The sequence below is a fragment of the Salpingoeca rosetta genome (assembly GCF_000188695.1).
Source record: "Salpingoeca rosetta unplaced genomic scaffold supercont1.7, whole genome shotgun sequence".
Lineage (NCBI taxonomy): Eukaryota > Choanoflagellata > Craspedida > Salpingoecidae > Salpingoeca > Salpingoeca rosetta.
The window spans coordinates 1,262,660-1,281,763 of NW_004754927.1; the positions used below are offsets into that span (position 1 = coordinate 1,262,660).

Below are 19,104 nucleotides of genomic sequence, written 5' to 3' on the forward strand. Positions count from 1 at the left end.
ATAACGCCGGGTGTTGAGCGCGATTCGAGGGAGTGAATATTTGGCTGAGGGGTCGTGGTCAACAGTCTGTGTGGTTGGTGTGGTTGGTATGATTGGCAGCAGCCTGTTTACTAGACATCCTCACAGAGGAAAGTACAGAGCCGCAAGCAACAGAATAAAGGAAAGGGGCGAAGAATCATGGACACAGTTGCTGGGACAAAGAGGGTCACGCTCAACAACGCAAGGTCGAGGGGGAGCACTCGTGGTCTACAATACAAACACAAACAGACAAACATAAGCTTCACACGCAGCAAGCGCACGTGTCACTGGCACATGCTCATGCACACATGCATGCATACATACACTGAAAGAAAGCTATGTAAGAGAAGGTCAACAGCGCACGCCAGCGCTGTCACACGACTGGCGGCTGGTTAACGTGGCAAAGCAACGCTCAAAGCGCAAGCGAAAAGCGAGTGGACAGGTCAGCTATGTCAAGGCGAATGGAACGAAACAAACAAGCACAGCAAACAAGCAACGGAAAACACAGAAACAGGGCCTGGGGAGGGGGAGGAAGGACAACTGGGGAGTCAGCAGCAAGCAATCAACAACACGATACCACTATCATGTTGTTCACATCACCACAACGACGTTGATCACATCACAACCAACCCAATAAGACGAAACAAAGCTCCAGTGCACTGACACCGGGGGGGGGGATTCTAACTTGTGGCTGAAGCGAAGTGGCTGTCGGCACACTACACACACACGGGAAGAAATATACACACATACAGCACATACATGTAAGCACACACATATAAACACACAAACACGCACAGACACACACACACACATAAACACGCACAGACACATAGGAGAACGACATGCAAGCCATTAAAATCAACACAACGCTTCAAGCCGCATAAAGCGCCTCCACAAGTTCACAGCAAGTCAACATAGTATGAACAAGCAAGCTGTGAACAAAGAGAGGAAGGAAGGCGCATGAAAATGGGGCGAAGATGCAAAGGAGGAAACGGGCGAGACAAGCTGTATTCAACGCAAAGCCACATGGCTATGAATGGCTGTGAACAAAGAAAGAGCAGGGGGGGGGGACGTAATGCGATGAAATGATGACGTAACGATAGCCTGTCGAGGTACAACTTCGACACCCAGCAGAACACTTGAAGAGGGCGGAAGAGGCTCAGCTCAATGCCTGTGGATGATGGGGGGCAACAGGGTGACGGGTTGGTGGTTTGTTGGTTTGTCAGGGGGACACAAGTTAGCGACAAGCGGAGCAAAGAGAAACGCAGCCAGAGCAATACACGAAACCAAAGGACAAACACCAATGATGTCGCAAGCCAGAGTGCCTTCACTCGGGCAGGGCGCAAGCTCAACAGCAGCAACTAAACAACAACAGCAGCAGCGGCAGCAGCAGCAACAACCAACAACTTCTAAACAACACCCAAACAATGACGACAACATGGGAGCATGCCTCGCTTACCCTCGGCCCTCTTGACAGGCGCGAATCGTCGGATGTGGAGATTTGCGGCAATCTGTTCCGAAACCCATCGAGAGGCCAAACGAGCAAGGATTGGAGGGGAGGAAATGAGGAGGGTGCAAGCGAAAAGCAACGTGCACATATTTGAAGCCAGAGCAAGAGAACTCGGCCGGAGAGAAGGTGGTCACAGCCAGCCAGCCAGCCAGCCACACACATACACATACACGGACAAACGGACAAATAGACAAATAGACAAACAAACAAACAGACAGACAGACAGACACACACACCTCCGTGGTCTGCGTGTTGTTTCTCGTGATCCGTCCTTGATGGGGGTGGTGAGGATCTGGCTCACAACGTTCATGCCTCCCACATCCGCCAAGCTGTTGTGTGAGACGCAGACAGCCAGTAAAGTGTAAGGATGAATCGAGGGCGAAGTGCAAAGCGGGCGTGGTGTGTGGAACGGCCAACCGAGACGCATACGCACACGCACAGAACAGAGTTCGTACTCGAACGCAGAAGCGGAGCTTGTCTTGCGAGACCGCTGTCGTGTATATGCACGCGTGGGTCTGAAGATGAAGGCAGATGACGTGAGTGCGAGCGGGTTGGTGAGTGACACAGTCAGGTCGGCAGGCAAGTCGACACGGACGCACAGGTGCAGATACGGAGACAGATACAGCGACACACACACACACACACGTGACATGGCAGCGCACCTGTCGCCCGGGTCTGGGGAGACTGACTGGGATCCCAATCGCTCGTGCGGAGACATGAGCAGACGCGGGTTTTCGCGCTCGTGCAGCGAGTCGAGGACACCAGACCGCTCCTCACGCAATCCAAGCGACTGCTTGCATGCACACAAGGTGGAGGGAGAGGTTGTGAGTTGGTTGGGGTTGCGTAAGGGCGAGCAGAGGCGAGAAGGGCGAGCATGTGTGTGCGTGTGAGCGCGTGCGTGCGCGTGTGCGTGAGTGCATACGTGTGTGTGTGAGTGTGTGACATGCCAGCAACCTTTGTTCGGAAATGCCGCGATTCACTGCTCGTCGGTCGATCTGACAACAACAACAACAACAACAGCAACAGCAACAGCAACAACAACGACAGTGGTGGTGGTGCAGGTGCATGAATACAGACGCAAGCACGCGTGTTAGCTTGTGCAGGTGCAAATGTGAGCGTGTGTGTGCGTGACGCCTGCAGGTTAAATGCGCAAGCTTCATGTCAAGCGCACGAGCAAAAGCCCTATGCGCTCACTTTGACGGGTGTGTGCAGGCCGGGATTCAAGAAGAGACGGCGTCGATTGAGACATGAGCGCTTCACGTGTGCTGTCCATGGATGTGCTGTGCTTGAGACCGCTCAGCCGCTGGCTTCCGCGCCGATGCGACGTCACAGACGGAAGCTCAGTCGGCACCTGATAGAGGTTGAGGTGGTGGTGGAATTGTTGTGTTTGTTTGTTTGGTTGTTCGTATGGTTCGTATGAGTGCATGGGTCATCAGTGAACACCCAAGCGCCGCGCAATCACCATGGATATCATCGTGTCCATCACCGTACCCGTGCCTTGACGCTGCCTGTCCTGTTTGCTAGTCGAGATGACGTCCCGCCGTGCGACAGCCGGCCCTCCTGCCGTTGGGCAACATACGGCGTGGTGGTGTGGTGTGGTGTGTATGTGTATGTGTATGTGTGTGGTGTGTATGTGTGTTTGTTGCGACGGCGTTGTGTATGTTTGCGTATGTGTGGAATGCGTAAGATGGGGGGGGGGGTTCCTGTGAGCGATGAAGTTCATTCAATGGCCACCACAGGGGCAAGAGAATGGTCGCAGGTGAACAAACGACGCTGGTGCACGAGCGAGACAAACGGGTTGCGGAGATGTGTCGCAACGCATCGTACCTTTGCGCGGTCGCCCATCCGTCTTCGTGACAGCGGTGAGTACTGTCCGTGCACGTCGCTGGAGCCCCGTCGCGCGCCGGCAGCCTGCGCACACGAGCAACGGCAACAAGACAAGCGATACATGCATGAGAAACAAGCACGCGAGTGTCAATGCCACGTATGCATGAGAGACATGTGTGCGCCCACCGCACACAAATTTGCCATCAGCCGACACCAGCGCAACCAGCAGTGCAGGGAAATGTTGCAGTTGCATGAATGGATATCGCACCCCGAGTGTGGACGACCGCCTCGACCTCCGCTCGTTCCACGCTTGCGGTGTTGAGGAGCGCATCTGATGCACAAGAACACACACACACACACACACACACATCAGTCCGGCAAGTCAAGAAGAACAACGCCAAGCCGAGCAAGCAGCGTGTTGCAGGACCACAACATGCGCGTTGCATGACCAAACACATTTGCTATGTGGAAACGCACCTCTCGTCTTCTTCGGTTTTTCGACGTGTCTTTCGGGGCCTCTTGTTGATCACCCTCGTATGCCTGTTGTGAAACAGCAGCAAAGAACAACACGGAGAGTTGGTGTCAGACCCACCCGACTCGATTCAAACTCCACTTGCACACATGTGTGTGTGCGCGCGCGCGCGTGTGTGCAAGTGTGTGCAAACAGCAGCAAAGTGTACAAGCGCACCTCGATCAAGCCCTGCTCCTCTTGTTCTCGGCAGGAATCGATGTGAAAGTCCTCAAAGAGCATTGATAGGTCCTGCAGTGATTGCACGACAGCACAAGTAGCGAGCAACGCTGTGAGCGCAAAAGTGCACATGGACAACAAGCGCACACGCAAGAGCGACAGGAACCGCCGTGCAGTTGAAAGAGACAGCAAACGATGGCTTAACATGTGTTCATACATGTACACGGTACACAGCACGCACCCATGTGATGGGGTTGTTGATGGTGTCGAGGGTGGCGTGCGTTTCCATGACAAATTGCTTCCACGCCTGGACAAAGAATGAGAATCACGCAAACGTGAACGCACATGTGTGAATGTACGAAAAGTAGAATTGGCGCACATGTGTCCGCGAGGAAGCAGCGAGCAAACGAACAAGAGATACGAGTGCAAGACATACGAGTGCAACGTCACAGCCACACACACACACACACACACACACACACACACACACACACACACACATACATACACGCGCGCGCGCACCCACACATTCAAACATGTACAATCGCCCAACCTTGTCGCTGGCGTGGTTCGAGCCGAGAGCAGACGCAGCAGCTTCGAGTTGCCGTAACAGATGGTGATCCTGCGCACATGCACACATGTACAAGAATGAGGGGCAGCCCACACACACGAACGAACACACACGCGTAAACACACACACACACACACACAGCCCACATCATTGTGTCACGAGCAACAGGAGGAGCGCACCTTGGGCAGGACAATCATGCGTTTCATAACAGGAAGCATGCTCGCCACGCGCCGTCGCACATCCAAGATGGGATCCTATCACGATTGCAGAGGAGGCCGTGTGAGGAACAAGTGTGCACATGTGAGTGCTTGTGCGTTTGCGGTGGTGGTTGAGGCAAGAGTTGCGGTGTGCAAGCGGTGGAGGCGAGACTGATGTATGCGTGCATGCAGGCAACAGTATTGCAACACCATCAGCAAGGGCGAGTGCCTCACCTCTGTCAATGCAAGGAGCGGCTCAAAGTAAAATGTTTTGAAGAAATATCGCGAGAAGAACTTGGTCACCTGTTGTTGGAGGCATACGCACACGAAGGGAAAGAGATTGAGCAAGTAGTAGCGAGAGTGAGTGAGTGTGTGAGTGTGTGAGTGTGTGGGGGGGATGTGTGTGTGAGTGTGGGGTGTGAGTGTGTGCGTGTGAATTCGTGGGTGTGCATCAGTTGAAAGAGTGCAGCAACGCATTGCATGCTGTTGCTGCCCCTTCACGTGGCGGTTTGGTCGCACCTTCGAGCACACGTGCACGAAGCAGATCCTATGGCGCGACGTCGGCCCTGCAGCCAGTTCTGGTGTCGCCGCGTTGGTGCGCAGTGAGATGGGGTGCAGTGAGGGTGGCAGGCAGGGCAACGCAGAGCAATGCGCATAGTGGAAACAAAGGGCGAGGAGTACATGCACAAGCAGCAGAACACACACACACATGCACACATGTAGCATTTGTTACAACCCCAAACATGTGTGTGTGTGTGTGTGTGTGAGTGCGCACCTGTTGTCTGCCACTCCATGATCTTGAGCCTGATCTTGTGGTTTGGGATCGCCGCAGTCATGGCGACCAAGTTCTCGCACGCCTCCAGCATCACGGGCTCGGCGACAGCTGTCCGCACGGTGGTGATGGTGGCGATGGTGGCGATGGTGGCGGTGGTGAGAAGAAGAGAAGAGAAAAGGAGCATGCACCATGCTGATGCCGAGACCAACACCATTCAACACACACACACACGCACGCACGCACACACACACACACACACACACGCGCGCGCGCACGCACGCATACACACAAGCACGTGCAGGTTGTATACCCTGGTCTGTGAGGAGGTGCTGGAGACAGGGGAGGAGGATGTTGTTGAGTTCCTCGGGGCTGAAGACGTTGTGCGAGGCCTGCGTGTGGGACAGGAGCAGGCGGAGATGGCGCCAGTCCTCCAGCAGTCGTGGCACCGCCGCCACCACGTTGCTCAGCACGGCTGCAGGCACACATCCATGCTGCACCCCACGGCAAGCGCGCGTCCACGTGTCAATGAAGCGGTGAGCAGGAGGGAGGAGGGTGATTTGTTACAGTGCATGTCGGAGGATGCGCAAGCAGGCGCTAATTCGGGTGGGGGTATGTGGGCGAACTAATGCTCGCGTAAGTGGTGTGGTTGTGCGTGCGCATTCTCAATTCCATGCAAACGGCTCACCTTGCACTTTCGGTAAGATGGAGAAATGTAGGACTTGCAGTTGCTGCGCAGAGAGGGAGGGAGGGGGGAAGAACACAGGGAAGCGTGAGTCAACCAGGACACGCATGCGGATGTGTGAAGATGAGTGACAGGGTGTATGTAGTCGTGGTCCCACCTTTCGTTTGGTTTCTTCAGGTTGCGGAACAACACGTCAAGGTGCGTCATGATTGCAGCCATCACCCTGTTGTGGCAAATATGCAGTGGGAGCATGAGGTGAGATGGCACACACAAGCACAAGCACAACTAAACACATCCACGTGCAGTCATGCAGTCAGGCGTGTGCATGTGACACACTTGAATCACACACACACACACACACACACACACACACACACACACACACACACACACACACACACACACACACACACACACATTGAGGTAGCAGGGGTAGTCGCCAATGGATACGGTGAAGCAAGATGTGACGCGCAGCATACCGCGGGTGCGGGTCTGTGATGAGTTCGTTGACGGCCTTGAATCCCTCCGGACACACGTTGAAGCGCGGGCCAAGTGCGGTCATCACTTCGTGGAAGCTCTTGGCAACCGTCAGCCGCACGCTCACAGGACCAGACATCAGCGACAGGAACGACCTTTGTGTGTGTGTGTGTGTGGGGGGGGGGGGTATTGCGAAGAGGGGGGGGGGGAGATGCGGTATGCAGGCGTGAGCGCGTGGTCTTAGTCGTTACGCTGAGGAAATGTGCCTCTGTTGTGCCATTCTCTCCACAGGACACCGGCCAAACCACAACTGCATTGGACACCGCCACGATCATCACCACCACCAGCATCAGGTGGTACTGACCTGCCGAGTGTGGTTTGGGCAAACGGTGTTCCGTGGTTGAGGTCGTTCAGGAATTCATTTCGCGCAACAATAGCAACACCCTATCGTCGTTGTGCGCGCGTGTGTGTGTGTGTGTGCGTGTGATGGTGATGGTGACTGTGAATGGAGAGAGGGCCAATGATGCAAACAGCACTGCACCAAGAAAGAGGCCTCAATCCGACACACAAGAGATAGCACGCATGAATACACGCATGAGCACACACTCATACATACACACAAACACGCGCAAGCGATTGCACGCATGAGCACACGCGCCACCAGCGGCACGCACTGGGAAGTTGTACGCTGCCCAGCGCTGCGGACTGTCTTCGTCAATGTCCTCCTCCTCGCCGCTCATGGCAACAACATCGTCGCTTCGATCCGCGCACATGTGTGCAAACTGCTCCAGTAGCTCGTGCTGCTGCGACGCCGTGAATGCATCTGTATTTGTGCGTATGTCGTGTGTCGTGTCGTGTGGTGTGGTGTGAGTTGCGGGCAGGGTGTGTGTGGGTGTGTGCCATAACCATACTCAAACAAGCCCACATGAAGGCAGCCACACACGCACACGTGCACACGCATTCAAGCAAATCCAAGCCGCAAGCATGCACACGCACACGCACCCCATCCGTAATAGATAACAGGCCCAAAGTTCTTGCAAAACGCCTCCGTCAGCAAATCCTGTTCAGACAATGAAATGAGGAGTGAGCGAGGGGCAGGAGCGGTTCAAACAGCGAACGAACAAACGAACGAACGAACGAACGAACGAACATGTAAACAAGCAAGCAGGGACATGCGAACAATAACAGAGAGAGACATATGCATATACACGCGTGTGCACCTCGGAGTTGATGACGTTTGTGTACGCGAGGTGCAGCGGCTCGCAGGAAGCGCGAAGAAGACCTAACAAAGCACACACGTGCATGCGCGCGCAGGCATAAGAATTCCCAGCACACGCAGCCACACCAACCCCCCCCCCCCCCACGCGCGCATACAATTGTTCTCTTCTCGCACACAGACACGCACATACACACTCACACGCATACGCGCGCGCACGCACACAAGTCCACACACACACACACACACACACACACACACACACACACACACACACACACACACACACACACACACACACACACACAAACACACAAACACACCCGCATCGAGGTCTGGGAGGATGGAGGCAAGGGCGCGTAGGGCGGTGGCGCGGACGTCGCTCTCGGCATCGGAGAGGAGCGTGACAATCTGACGATGCAGACGCTGACGGATGGTGACGCTGGCAGCAGGAAGCAACAGCGCACGGGCCGCCGCCTCAACCGCCTCCGCCCGCACAGAGGGGTGGGTGTCGCTCAGCAGGCCTGCCACAAGAAGAAGCGAGGGGGGGGGGTGCTGGAGTGAATTTGATGCACAAAAGAACGTACGCACAAATAAATACATACACGCGCACGCACACATGTACACACGCACACGTGCAGTGAGACAAACGCGCCACAAGCAAGCAACCAGCGCGTACAAAGCTGAGCCCCTTCTTCTTTGAGCCGCACCTTCGACGACATCAAAGTAATCTGGGGGCAGAGAGCACGCAGCGCCGGCGCACCGGTCCGCAACGCCCTTGAGGAGCCGACACGAGAACAGTCGAGTGTCAAGCTTCTCGGTCATCCACCCAGAGGCAAGCGTCAGCGGCCACACCTGCAGGCAGGGGGAGGGGGCGTTGGTTTGGTGGTGGTAGTGTGTGGTGTGGTTGCATGCGTGAGCGAGTACGCGCCATTGGTGCGTGTCAGCGTGTGAGCAGGTAAATGGGCGTTGGATGGGTTGAAAACGGCCCTGCGTACTGCAAGGATGCAATCGAGTTTGAAGCACAGCATGTGCACACACACACTATTACACATACACACACACGCACAAGTACACGTACACACGACGGCAGTACGCACAAGCTCTGTGATGGCCTTCTGTGAGAGGGCGGGGACGTAGGAGAGGATGAGGGTCTGCCACGCAAGCATCTCATCCACAAACGTGGTGGACTTGACAGAGTCAATGAACCATGGCAGCAGACTTTCACAGAGGACGGTGTTTCCGTCCAGTTTCATGCCGGCGAGGTATGGCACGATGACAGCCTTCTCCTGGCCATTGAACGTGGAGAACGCGCCCTTGAGACACGACACCGCCCGCACCAGACACGCCGCATCCTCGGCGACGGCCTACTCGCCATGAACACGTGCATGCGTGCGTGCGTGCGTGCGTATTAGTGTTGTGCGTGTGATCATGTGTTTGTGCGTGTGCGTATGTGTGAGTGTGCGTGTTAGTGTGGATGTGTGCATGTGTGCGTGTGTGTGTGCGTGTGTGCGTGTGCATGTGTGCGTGTGTGTTTGTAAGCAGATGGCGAAGCATGACACCGAAACAAACACAGCACAAACTGCAGACCAAATGCTGTCACAACACCACCTCTCTCCCTTCCGCCGTGTGTCATCACCTGTTTCAAGAGCTCGATGGCAGCAATGAGACGAATCGGCTCCGAGTGGGCATGCTCCTTCAGGTCCCTGTGTGTGCGTGCGTTGAGAGGGGAGGGGAGAAGAAGCAAATGTATTGGTCACCGTAAGCTTGAACAGGACAGTCCCACCACCTCTGCTCACAACCACCACCACCACCACCACCACCAAACCAACCACCATCACCACCACCACCACCACGACCATCATTATCATCATCATCATCATCATCATCATCATCATCATCATCATCATCATCGTCATGAGCGGACCTGAGGAGGTAGAGGGCGCGGTCGATGCCTTGAAGCGACGTGTCCACCCGCAGCCGAGCGAGATCACCAGTATCCTGCAGCAGACACGTACAATCCCATACACGCACACAAGAGTCAGCGTAAGCGCGCGCATGCAGCAGGAAATGCCTGCATCCATTGCACTTCAACCCCCCCCCCACACACACACATACCCGCTTTGGCTTGACGCGCTTCTCGAAGCTGAAGGTGAAGACAGGATCATCGTCAAGCTCCCTGTTTGCATCGCGTAACAGCAGCAGATACAATGGCATAAGTGCTGGCGGTGTGGAAGACGTTACATTGCTGGGAGACACAAGGGACGACAGAGAGAGACAAAGACAAGAGAAAAAGAGAAAGACGCGCACACACACACACACACACGCACACATACACGCACACACACACACACACGCGCACACACACACACACACACACACACACACACACACACACACACACACACACACACACACACACACACACACACACAAAGACGCGCAACGTACTGGTCTGGGCTGAGGCCTGCCCATGCGGATGTTGGCGCTGACGTGTGTGATTTCGTCTTTGGTCCCGCCCCCGACGACTTTCGGGCGCCAGAGGCTGAGGAGGTCAGATGCCATCGCACCATCGGTTGTGTAGGTGGTGCATGGTGGGTGGTGAGACGTGTGCGTCATTCGTGCGTGCGCGTGCTTGATGGTTGTCTGTGCTGAGTTGGAGGCAAAGGCGAGAAGGATGTACACATAAAGGTGTTGTCGTTGGCACCCGCACTTACACATTGTCGGCGCAGCGTGCGTGTGTGCAGCAGCCAAAGCTGGGAGTCGCTTGCACGGTGCACGGGGAAGGAGGGTGGTGCCAATGGAAATGAGCGATGCAGGAGGGAAGGGGACACTCGGGAACGCCGACCTATATTGGGCTTCCTACGGCGTGCACCTGGGTGAGTGCACACAGATGGGGCCCCTGGCGTTGATTATGGTGAAGCAGCAACCACGGCCCCCGTATACGGCGCGGCTCTGCTTCTTCTGCAAGCTGGAAATGGCAGCAGCACGGTGAGGTCATGTGCAAGCACAAACACACACGATTACACGCACACGCACAACCGGACACTTTGGCCAAGCGTGTCTTGGCAGGAGGTGCAGCAGGAAAGGCCAGTTGAGTGGGTGGGCAACTACCTGTGTGTGTGTGGGGGGGGGACGCACGATCTGACGAAAGGAGGATCACAGGAACGTTCGCCGAGCTGGTTGCGAGAAGAGCAGATTGAGAGTTGGCGCATGCAGACACACGCAGAGACACCCGCCCACGAACAGACAGGCAGAACCACGCGATAGCACAAGCACACGAGCTTGTGAGATGTGATCGAGCAGCAACAAGGGAACACGAGCGGCAGAAATGGGGCACGCAACGCCGCGCACGCCAGCTTGTATGCTCGCGCGTGGTTGTGCGCGCAACAAGTAGGTGTGCGACGCCCAAACAACCCCCTACCACCTCGTGCAATCAACGAGGCTCGTTGTGTGCCCCAACACTACCTACTTTCGCTTCCGATGTTGTTGTTGTTGGGGTGGTGCTTGCTTGCTTGCTTGGTTGGTTGGGCGGGAGAGGGAAACAGGCAGGGGTACAATGCTGTGCCTTCCTACGAGCGAGCAAGCGTGACTGTGGATGATGAAAGTTGTCCGTCGGCGAGTGCAGGGTGTGCGTCACCAGGGCGGGCGTCCATGTGCGTGCCTGTGCAGGTGGGAGGTGGCAGGCTGTGCGTGTTGTGTTGTGTTGTGTGGGCAACGAACACGCAGCAGAAGCAGACACGGGCAAATTCCAGCAACGAAAACACACACACGCAAGCAAACAAAGAGAAGAAGAGGAAGAAGCCGAAGAGAGGAAGACGTGTGTGTCTGAGCAGAAGCGCAGTCATCTTCACGCACGCCACATACCACGGCGCACACGTCGCACACGTCGCACACGTCGCACACGGCGCACACGGCGCACACACACACACACGCGCGCGCGCCTCACACACACGCCTCGGACGGACGGACAGACAGACAAACAGCAGCGTTAGGGTTAGGTGGTGTTGTGGCACCAGTCACAGTCGCGGAGATGGAAGAACAAGGGGCTTTGTCGCAGACGCAAAGCAGCTGCAACACCCGTGACGCAGGTGACGCACCACGAAGCACAGAGCAACAGCAGGGCAGTGCCAAGACAGAAGCAGCATCTGGATGGAGCAACCCGCTGACACAGCAGGAGCAAGGACAGGAGCAGGAGCAAGGGCAGGAAGAGAACGGGGTGACTGCGCTGTGGGACGCGTGGAAGCAGGAAGACTGGTCCAACGAGGCAGAGGAGGATGAGGCAGCGGACGCTGGCGACCACGAAGATGAAGAGAGCAGCAGCTCGAGCAACACTGGTGAGAGCAGCGAGACCAAGGAAAAGGTTGCCTCTCCTTCACAAGCGAAGCAAACAGACAGCCCCGCCGACGACGACGGTAAGGTGGTGGCGGCGGTGGATAGGATTCCGGACACCCATGCAGACCAAGGGCGCGATCAAAGCCCCATTGAGCAGCAGCAGCAGCCACCGCCACAAGGTGACCGGTCTGACGAGTCTGAAGCGGCTGCACCGCCCAAACTCCGTCTCAAGCTCCGTCTTCAAAAAGCGCCATCCAACGAAGTACGTGTGTGTGTGTGTCTGTGTCTGTGCGCGCATGTGTCTGTGTGTGTGTGCGTGTTTGTGTGTATGTGTGTGTCTTTCTGTGTGCGCATGTGTTTGTGTGTGTGTGTCTGCATGTGTATGCCTTCCCCCTCCCCTTCTCTCTTTCTGTCTGTGCCTCGGTTTCCATGTTAGAGTGGCTGCTCTCCTCCACCACCACCACTACTCTCACGTCATTGCCGTGTTCTGTAGACCGACGACACCAGCACACCAGCACCAGCACCAGCAGCAATAGCAGCAGCAACAACGACACCAGAAGCAACAAAAGCACCAGCACCAGCACCAGTCCCAGCGCAAGCGACGCCCGCTGCACAGGCCATGTCGGCTGCTTCGGCCCCGGCCGCTGCGGAGCTGTATTGCACCTGCAGACAGCCGTACGACGGCGTGTCGTTCATGATCGAGTGCGACGCATGCCGCGAATGGTTCCACGGCAGGTGTGTGTGTGTGTGTGTGTGTGTGTGTGTGTGTGTGTGTGTGTGTGTGTGTGTGTGTGTGTGTGTGTGTGTTTGTGGGGAGGGGGTTTCGAGCGCCCTCCTTGCCTGTGTGCATGCGTGCATGTGTGCGCGCGCGTGTGTGTCCGCCTTCGCTCACGCTCCATCTCAACGGGAATGCTGGCAGGTGCGTCGGTGTTGAAGCCGCCAATGCCAACTACATTGACGCGTACATCTGCCCCAAGTGTCAAGCCGCAACAGGACGCGAGACAACCTGGCGTACGTGCTTTGTGCCTGCGCGTTTGCTTGCATTCGTTTGTGGATGTGTATGCATGTATATGTATGCGTGTGCCTGTGTGTATCTGTCTGTAATTGTGACAATGGCGCTTGTTCTTGACATCCATCCGTACATGCCCCCCCCCAAACTCCTGTTGTCGCTACCACGATGGCGCCCCACCAGTGCACCGCCCTGCGGACTGCGGCAAGCTCCTGCGCCAGCGCCACTACGTCAACTACAACATCACATCAGACCCGCTGGTACTGTCTCGTGTTGCCTGCGCATCAGTCCAATTGCCTGGTTGTCGGTGTACTGCTGCCATCACGTGTCCACAACACCGCTCAGGCACATACGCACACGCACACACACACACACACATTCGCACACACACACACATTTACACACACATGTACAAACTTTCGCACCTCACACACACATACACACACAACGCATACACACACTCACAACACATTGTCTCACCCTCTCCCTCCTCTCTGTTGTGCTCAGGATGTGTTTGATCGGGTGGACTACGTTGCGCGACTCAAGAAACGCGACAAGCGGTTCAAGAGGTGCGCCGCCTTCCATGTACCACAACTGCACAGCTTTCACACAAAGACATTTCACACACACACACACACACACACACACACACACACACACACACACACACACACACACACACACACACACACACACACACACACGCACACACACACACCCATTCACACACACACACACACATTGTCTGCCTGCCAATTGCCCCCCAGTCCTCACCCAAAGTCCTGCTTGATGACGCGGGGTTGTGTTTGTGCGTATGTGTATCCATGACAGCGCCGACGAGGTGATGGAGGTGGTGGAAGATGGGTCCGCAGTGCCAACTGAGCACTTCTGGAACACAGGCTTCAAGCGTCCAAGTACGTTCCTTTTTTTTTTTTTGTGCGTATGTGTGTGCGTATGTGTGTGTGTGTTTGGTTTAAGCATTGCGTTACGTCCTCACCGTGCTGCCATGCTGCCCCACCTCTCACACATCACACACGTGTTCGCACACGTCCACATTCCGTGTTGTAATATCAGTCAAAGTGAAGACTTCCAAGTCCCTTGGTCTCAGAATAAGCCCAGACATGTCATGGGAAAAGGTACAGCTCACACACGCATCTGCACCTGCACACACATTCTGCAAGCAATTGCTTCCCGCTCGTGTATTAACTTGGTGCACGCACCCACGCCGCACGCACAACACCACCACACTTCACGCCAAATCGCCCCTTCCTTCCTCACCACCACCACCACCACCACCACCACCACCATGTCGACCACATCAGGTGCGCGATGCTGTCGGGGCAGCGTACCCGATTGCGGTGATTGACGTGGCGACGCAGCGCACTCTCCCCGGCACCGTCCAACTCGGCGACTGGGTCGAGTACCTCAGGTCTGCTTCACACACAGCACCACCGCCATCTCTGATGATTGCAGCCAACCCGTTGGTCTCATGTGCGTGTGTGCGTGTGTCTGTATCCATGTGTGTTTGTCTGTTTAAATGTGCGTGTGCGTGCGTGATGAGCAAACAGTGCATACACTGTGCATGTCGTTGTATTGTTGCGTGGGTTGTCACATCACATGACCTCACCTTCCATCAACGCAACTTTGTTTGTTGCCGCCACCCACGTGCGTGCTGCCCCCCTCCCCTTTGTCATGACAGGACGCCAGCGCACGAGCGAAAGCGGACACTGAATGTGATCAGCCTAGAGTTTTCGTCCACCACGCTGCGGGAGCACGTGCTCGCACCACGGCCCGCCCGCGACCTCGACTGTATTGACACCTGCTGGATTGACGATCCTACAGGCGCCGTCGGCAAGCCACAGGTGCAGTCACACGTGACACACACACGCACACACCACAAGTCGTCACAGAAGAGGACATGCACACGTTCTTCCTCTCACTCCTTTGCGCGTGCTCGCGTGCGTGTGTGTGTGCGTGTGTGTGCGTGTGTGTGTATTACAGGTGCAGTACTACTGCCTGATGGGCCCGAGTGGCGCCTGGACAGACTTCCACATCGACTTTGGCGGCACTTCCGTCTGGTACCACGTGTACAAGGTGCGCACCATTGCTCCTGTGGAGGGGGGTGGGTGGTGAGCGTGTGCATTTGTGTGTGTGTGTGTGTGTGTGTGCATTTGCGTGTGTGTGTGGTGAACACTCGTTTATACTCATTTGTAATTGCTCTCTCTCTCTCTCGCTCGCTCTCTCTCTCTCGCTCGCTCTCTCTCTCTCTGTTTGACGTGCCTCATGTGTTCCAATTCATTCGACGCCTCTTGCGTCCACAGGGCCAGAAGGTGTTTTACTTCATTGAACCGACCGAAGAGAACTTGGCGAAATACGTGCAGTGGACCAGCGATCCGCACCAGAGCAAGGTGCGATTCCACACTGTCCTTGTTCTGTGCACACACACACACACATACGCACACACACTCTCTCTCTTGCTTGTGTATGCGTGTGCGTGCAAGTGTTTTGTGTTCATGAAACAAAACTGCGTCCACCTCATCGTGCCCAACTTTCGATCCTCTTCGCATGCGTGTGTATTTGTGTGGTGCAGAAATTCCTTGCTGACAACGTTGACGCGTGCTACAAGTGCATCGTGAACGAGGGAGAGACACTCCTCATTCCATCTGGTGCGTGCAAGTCAACAGTCATTTTGGCTGTGTGTGTGTGTGTGCCAACATTCTTTGTTTTGCATGTGTGTGTGCTTTTGTGTATATGTGAATGTGTTTGTTTGCATGCCACCGCCACCATCACCGACTGTCCCTCTCCTTCTTGTTCCTCCTCTTCTCTCTCTGCCCCTCTGCATATGTGTATCGGTATTTCCCGGCCCTTGTGCTCTTCCGCATTGTGCGCTCTGACCCCACTGCCGCTGCCGCTGCTGCTGCCTCTGTGATGATGTTTCTTCAGGGTGGATCCACGCTGTGCACACCCCGCAGGACTCGCTCGTCTTTGGTGGAAACTTCCTCCACTTCCTCGCCCTTGACATGCAGCTCAGGTACTCGCACGCACGTGTGTATGTGTGTATGAGTGTTTATGTGTGTGTGTTTTGTGTGTATGTTGCTGTGTCTGCTCTGAATACGTGTGCATGTTTCTCTGTGTGTCCTGTATGTGGGTTTGTATGTTTCTCTGTGCGTTCTATGTGTGCAGGTGTGATTGTGGGTGTTCAAGCCTGCATCATACATTCCAACTTAAACGTCGAACCACGTGCATGCATATCTACATTTGACACCCATCGCTGGGCAGGGTGTATGGGATTGAGCGACAGCTGGCTGTTGACGGGCTGTTTCGGTACCCGCACTTTGAGTGGACAAGCTGGTGCATGGCAAACCACATCGCGCAAACCCCTTGGTGTAAGTTGATGCGTGCTGGGCGTCTGATCTTCGAAATCCACGCATCTTTGTTCCTTCGTGCATGCGGCTGTTCCCCTTGGCGAGCACGAGCACGTACACACGCTTACAACTTCCCGAACTTCACCCCCTCATCCTTGCGACCAACCAACCTTCCATCCAACTAACAAACGCCATTACCCACGATTCCATCTTGACAGCGCCGCAGGAACTGTCTGCCCTCCAGCCGGGCATTCACACACTCGTCTCCGCGCTCAAGCGCTGGCTCAAGAGCAAACACAACGCACAGAAGCCGCCGCCATCCATCGACGCCACACACGTGGTGCGCAATCTGTTTGTTTGTGTGTGTGTTTATGTGTGTATGTGCATGTGTGTGTGTGTGATGGGTGTGCAGGATGTACGAATTCGGTTGTGTGCGTGTGTGCAAATATGAGCGCGCTCGCTTGCTTGCAATGCGTTGAGATATGCGCTGGTGCGATTGTGGCATGACAGCTCACCGACAACCTGTCCATCCCTTCCTGCTTCTCATCACGAACGAACCACCCACCCACCGCAGCTGACGCGGCTGCAGGCGCTGGAGGGCGGGGCAGCACGACCAGCGCCCGTCACGCTCAAGCTGAAGATGAAGCCTGTGAAGCCACCACCATCACCCCCATCAGCATCGTCATCGGCTGTGGTTGATAGCGGTACGGGAACACGTGTTGGTGCGAATGGTGGCAATGCGAACACGACGACAACAACGACGATGGGTGACCGTCCGCTCAAGCTCAAGATGAAGATGAAGATGAAGATGAACGAGGATGGTGATGGTGGTGATGATGCATCGGGTGCCAGTGCAACAGCCACGACAGCGCCGAAGGTGAAGCTGAAGATGAAAGCACCACGACGGCCCAGCCGTGATGACGATGATGGCGATGATGGCGACGGTGATGGACAGCCACGAGCGAAGATGGCCAAACATGTTGCTGGGCCGGGCACAACAGCAGCGAAGACACCGGAGAAGAAAACGTCGAAGCAACCCGGTATGCTTTGCTGGTTTGTGCGCATGTGTTGGTGATGTCGCTTGCGTATTTGTACTGCTGGTTCGTACGACATGCAGGCAAACAACCTTTTGCCACACCTGTTCACGTGGTGCTTATTATGTGTCAACTCTCATTCACATATGTGTGATTGTGAACGTGTGGTGTACGTGGGTGTGCAGGAGGCAAGGCAAGGGCAGCAGCTGTGAGTGCGGGCAAGACGACGGTGAAGAAGAAGAAGGGCAAGCGTCTCACGCTCATGCAGCGTCTCAACAGGATGGGGAGGAGATGAGGCTAAGCGACCAAAGGACAACTAAGTGCCTGCGTGTTCATATATGTGTGTGTGTGTTCACATGTGTGTATTCATGTGTGTGTGTGTGTGTGTTTCGCGCATCGTGCTGCTTAATGGCCCACCACTCCCGCGCTTGTTTCATACGATGGCTTGCAGCTCTGTGTCTTCAACACGCTGCAGCTTATGATTATGCCAACATTAGACATCCGCAAGGGCGGGCATGTGCATGCCACCTGTGTGATCACATCCATCCCATTGCCATACACACACACACTTGTCGTGGCATTTCATTGAGGGATGATGATACATGGTGGACAAGCAAAACACCCGGCGCGGTGCGCGGTTGTGAACAAGCATGGACAGTAACACAAGGAAGGAGATAAGTGGCAGTGGAGAAGTGGAGGGGGAGCAAAAGGAAACAAGACGGCGAGAGGAAAACCAAGGCGAGAAAGGTAGTTTGGCTGCTGCAGGTGTCAGCCAACGGGGCGCGCGAACGTGCGCTGGTCATGTCATGTGACGTGGACATTGGCGTGCTCACGGGTACCAGTTCTTGTCCACACCGGCGCCGCAGAGGCTGGTGGTGCCGGCAAACTGCTTGATGGAGGGCTTGCTCCAGCCGCCAAACGCGCGGAAGTCAGAGAAGGACGCAGAGCCGTCTATGTGTGGGCAAAACAAAAAGAGGGGGGGTGGTGGTAGGGAAGTGGTGAGTGAGAATAAGGCGGGTCGTATCTTGTGCGAGTGCAAGTGCAAGTGCGTAGCATGGTGATGGTGTGCATTTGGAGCAAAGGGCGTTGCAAGAAGTGGCACGACGCGATCGCAAGAAATGAGTGCACAGGTGTTGTGAAATCAAGTGGCCACAGCTGTGGCTGCCATGCGGCCCCGTGTTGCTCAAGCCATGGACTTACCGTAGTGGGCATACCACAGCGGGAACGCGGAACCGCCGCTCCAGTCGCCCATGATTGGCGACCACTGGGACTCACTGTGTGTGTGTGTGTGTGTGTGTGTGTGTGTGTGTGTGTGTGTGCGCGCGCGTGTGCGTGTGTGCGTGTGTGTGTGTGTGTGTGTGTGTGTGTGTGTGTGTGTGTGTGTGTGTGTGTGTGTGTGA

The 19,104-nt window shown here is 55.5% G+C and overlaps 3 protein-coding genes across 3 annotated transcripts in view; 1 reads left to right on the plus strand and 2 right to left on the minus strand.

Moving 5' to 3' along the window:
- Positions 1-51: 51 nt before the first annotated feature.
- PTSG_03312 (uncharacterized protein) lies at positions 52-11,866 on the minus strand. The gene is made up of 36 exons (XM_004995833.1): positions 11,434-11,866; positions 11,076-11,140; positions 10,679-10,932; positions 10,413-10,506; positions 10,080-10,140; positions 9,889-9,962; positions 9,601-9,667; positions 9,062-9,328; positions 8,672-8,816; positions 8,285-8,485; positions 7,966-8,027; positions 7,748-7,805; positions 7,420-7,568; positions 7,110-7,189; positions 6,748-6,900; positions 6,426-6,491; positions 6,272-6,314; positions 5,897-6,077; positions 5,587-5,694; positions 5,331-5,389; positions 5,046-5,114; positions 4,794-4,868; positions 4,597-4,665; positions 4,285-4,350; positions 4,044-4,115; positions 3,833-3,895; positions 3,624-3,686; positions 3,356-3,439; positions 3,020-3,088; positions 2,723-2,879; positions 2,483-2,523; positions 2,191-2,318; positions 1,984-2,043; positions 1,765-1,857; positions 1,478-1,529; positions 52-1,189 (listed from the first exon to the last, which is right to left on the minus strand). Exons 3-36 carry the CDS (start codon positions 10,680-10,682, stop codon positions 1,178-1,180), a joined length of 3,045 nt encoding a protein of 1,014 aa, XP_004995890.1. The 5' UTR covers positions 10,683-10,932; positions 11,076-11,140; positions 11,434-11,866; the 3' UTR covers positions 52-1,177.
- Positions 11,836-18,353, plus strand: PTSG_03313 (uncharacterized protein). Its single transcript, XM_004995834.1, has 17 exons — positions 11,836-12,558; positions 12,790-13,031; positions 13,216-13,307; positions 13,489-13,565; positions 13,813-13,874; positions 14,137-14,219; positions 14,380-14,441; positions 14,628-14,734; positions 15,005-15,167; positions 15,307-15,399; positions 15,627-15,713; positions 15,896-15,971; positions 16,249-16,336; positions 16,585-16,691; positions 16,889-17,010; positions 17,245-17,710; positions 17,890-18,353. Exons 1-17 carry the CDS (start codon positions 11,995-11,997, stop codon positions 17,997-17,999), a joined length of 2,601 nt encoding a protein of 866 aa, XP_004995891.1. The 5' UTR covers positions 11,836-11,994; the 3' UTR covers positions 18,000-18,353.
- A 180-nt stretch (positions 18,354-18,533) lies between these two features.
- PTSG_03314 (lysozyme) overlaps positions 18,534-19,104 on the minus strand; it is a gene marked incomplete at its 3' end in the record, with an annotated part of 1,800 nt that continues 1,229 nt past the window's right edge. The window contains exons 4-5 of the mRNA XM_004995835.1: positions 18,905-18,974; positions 18,534-18,655 (exon numbers count right to left, since the gene is read on the minus strand). Coding sequence (XP_004995892.1) covers positions 18,534-18,655; positions 18,905-18,974 — 192 coding nt within the window. The remainder of the gene's footprint in view (positions 18,656-18,904; positions 18,975-19,104) is intronic.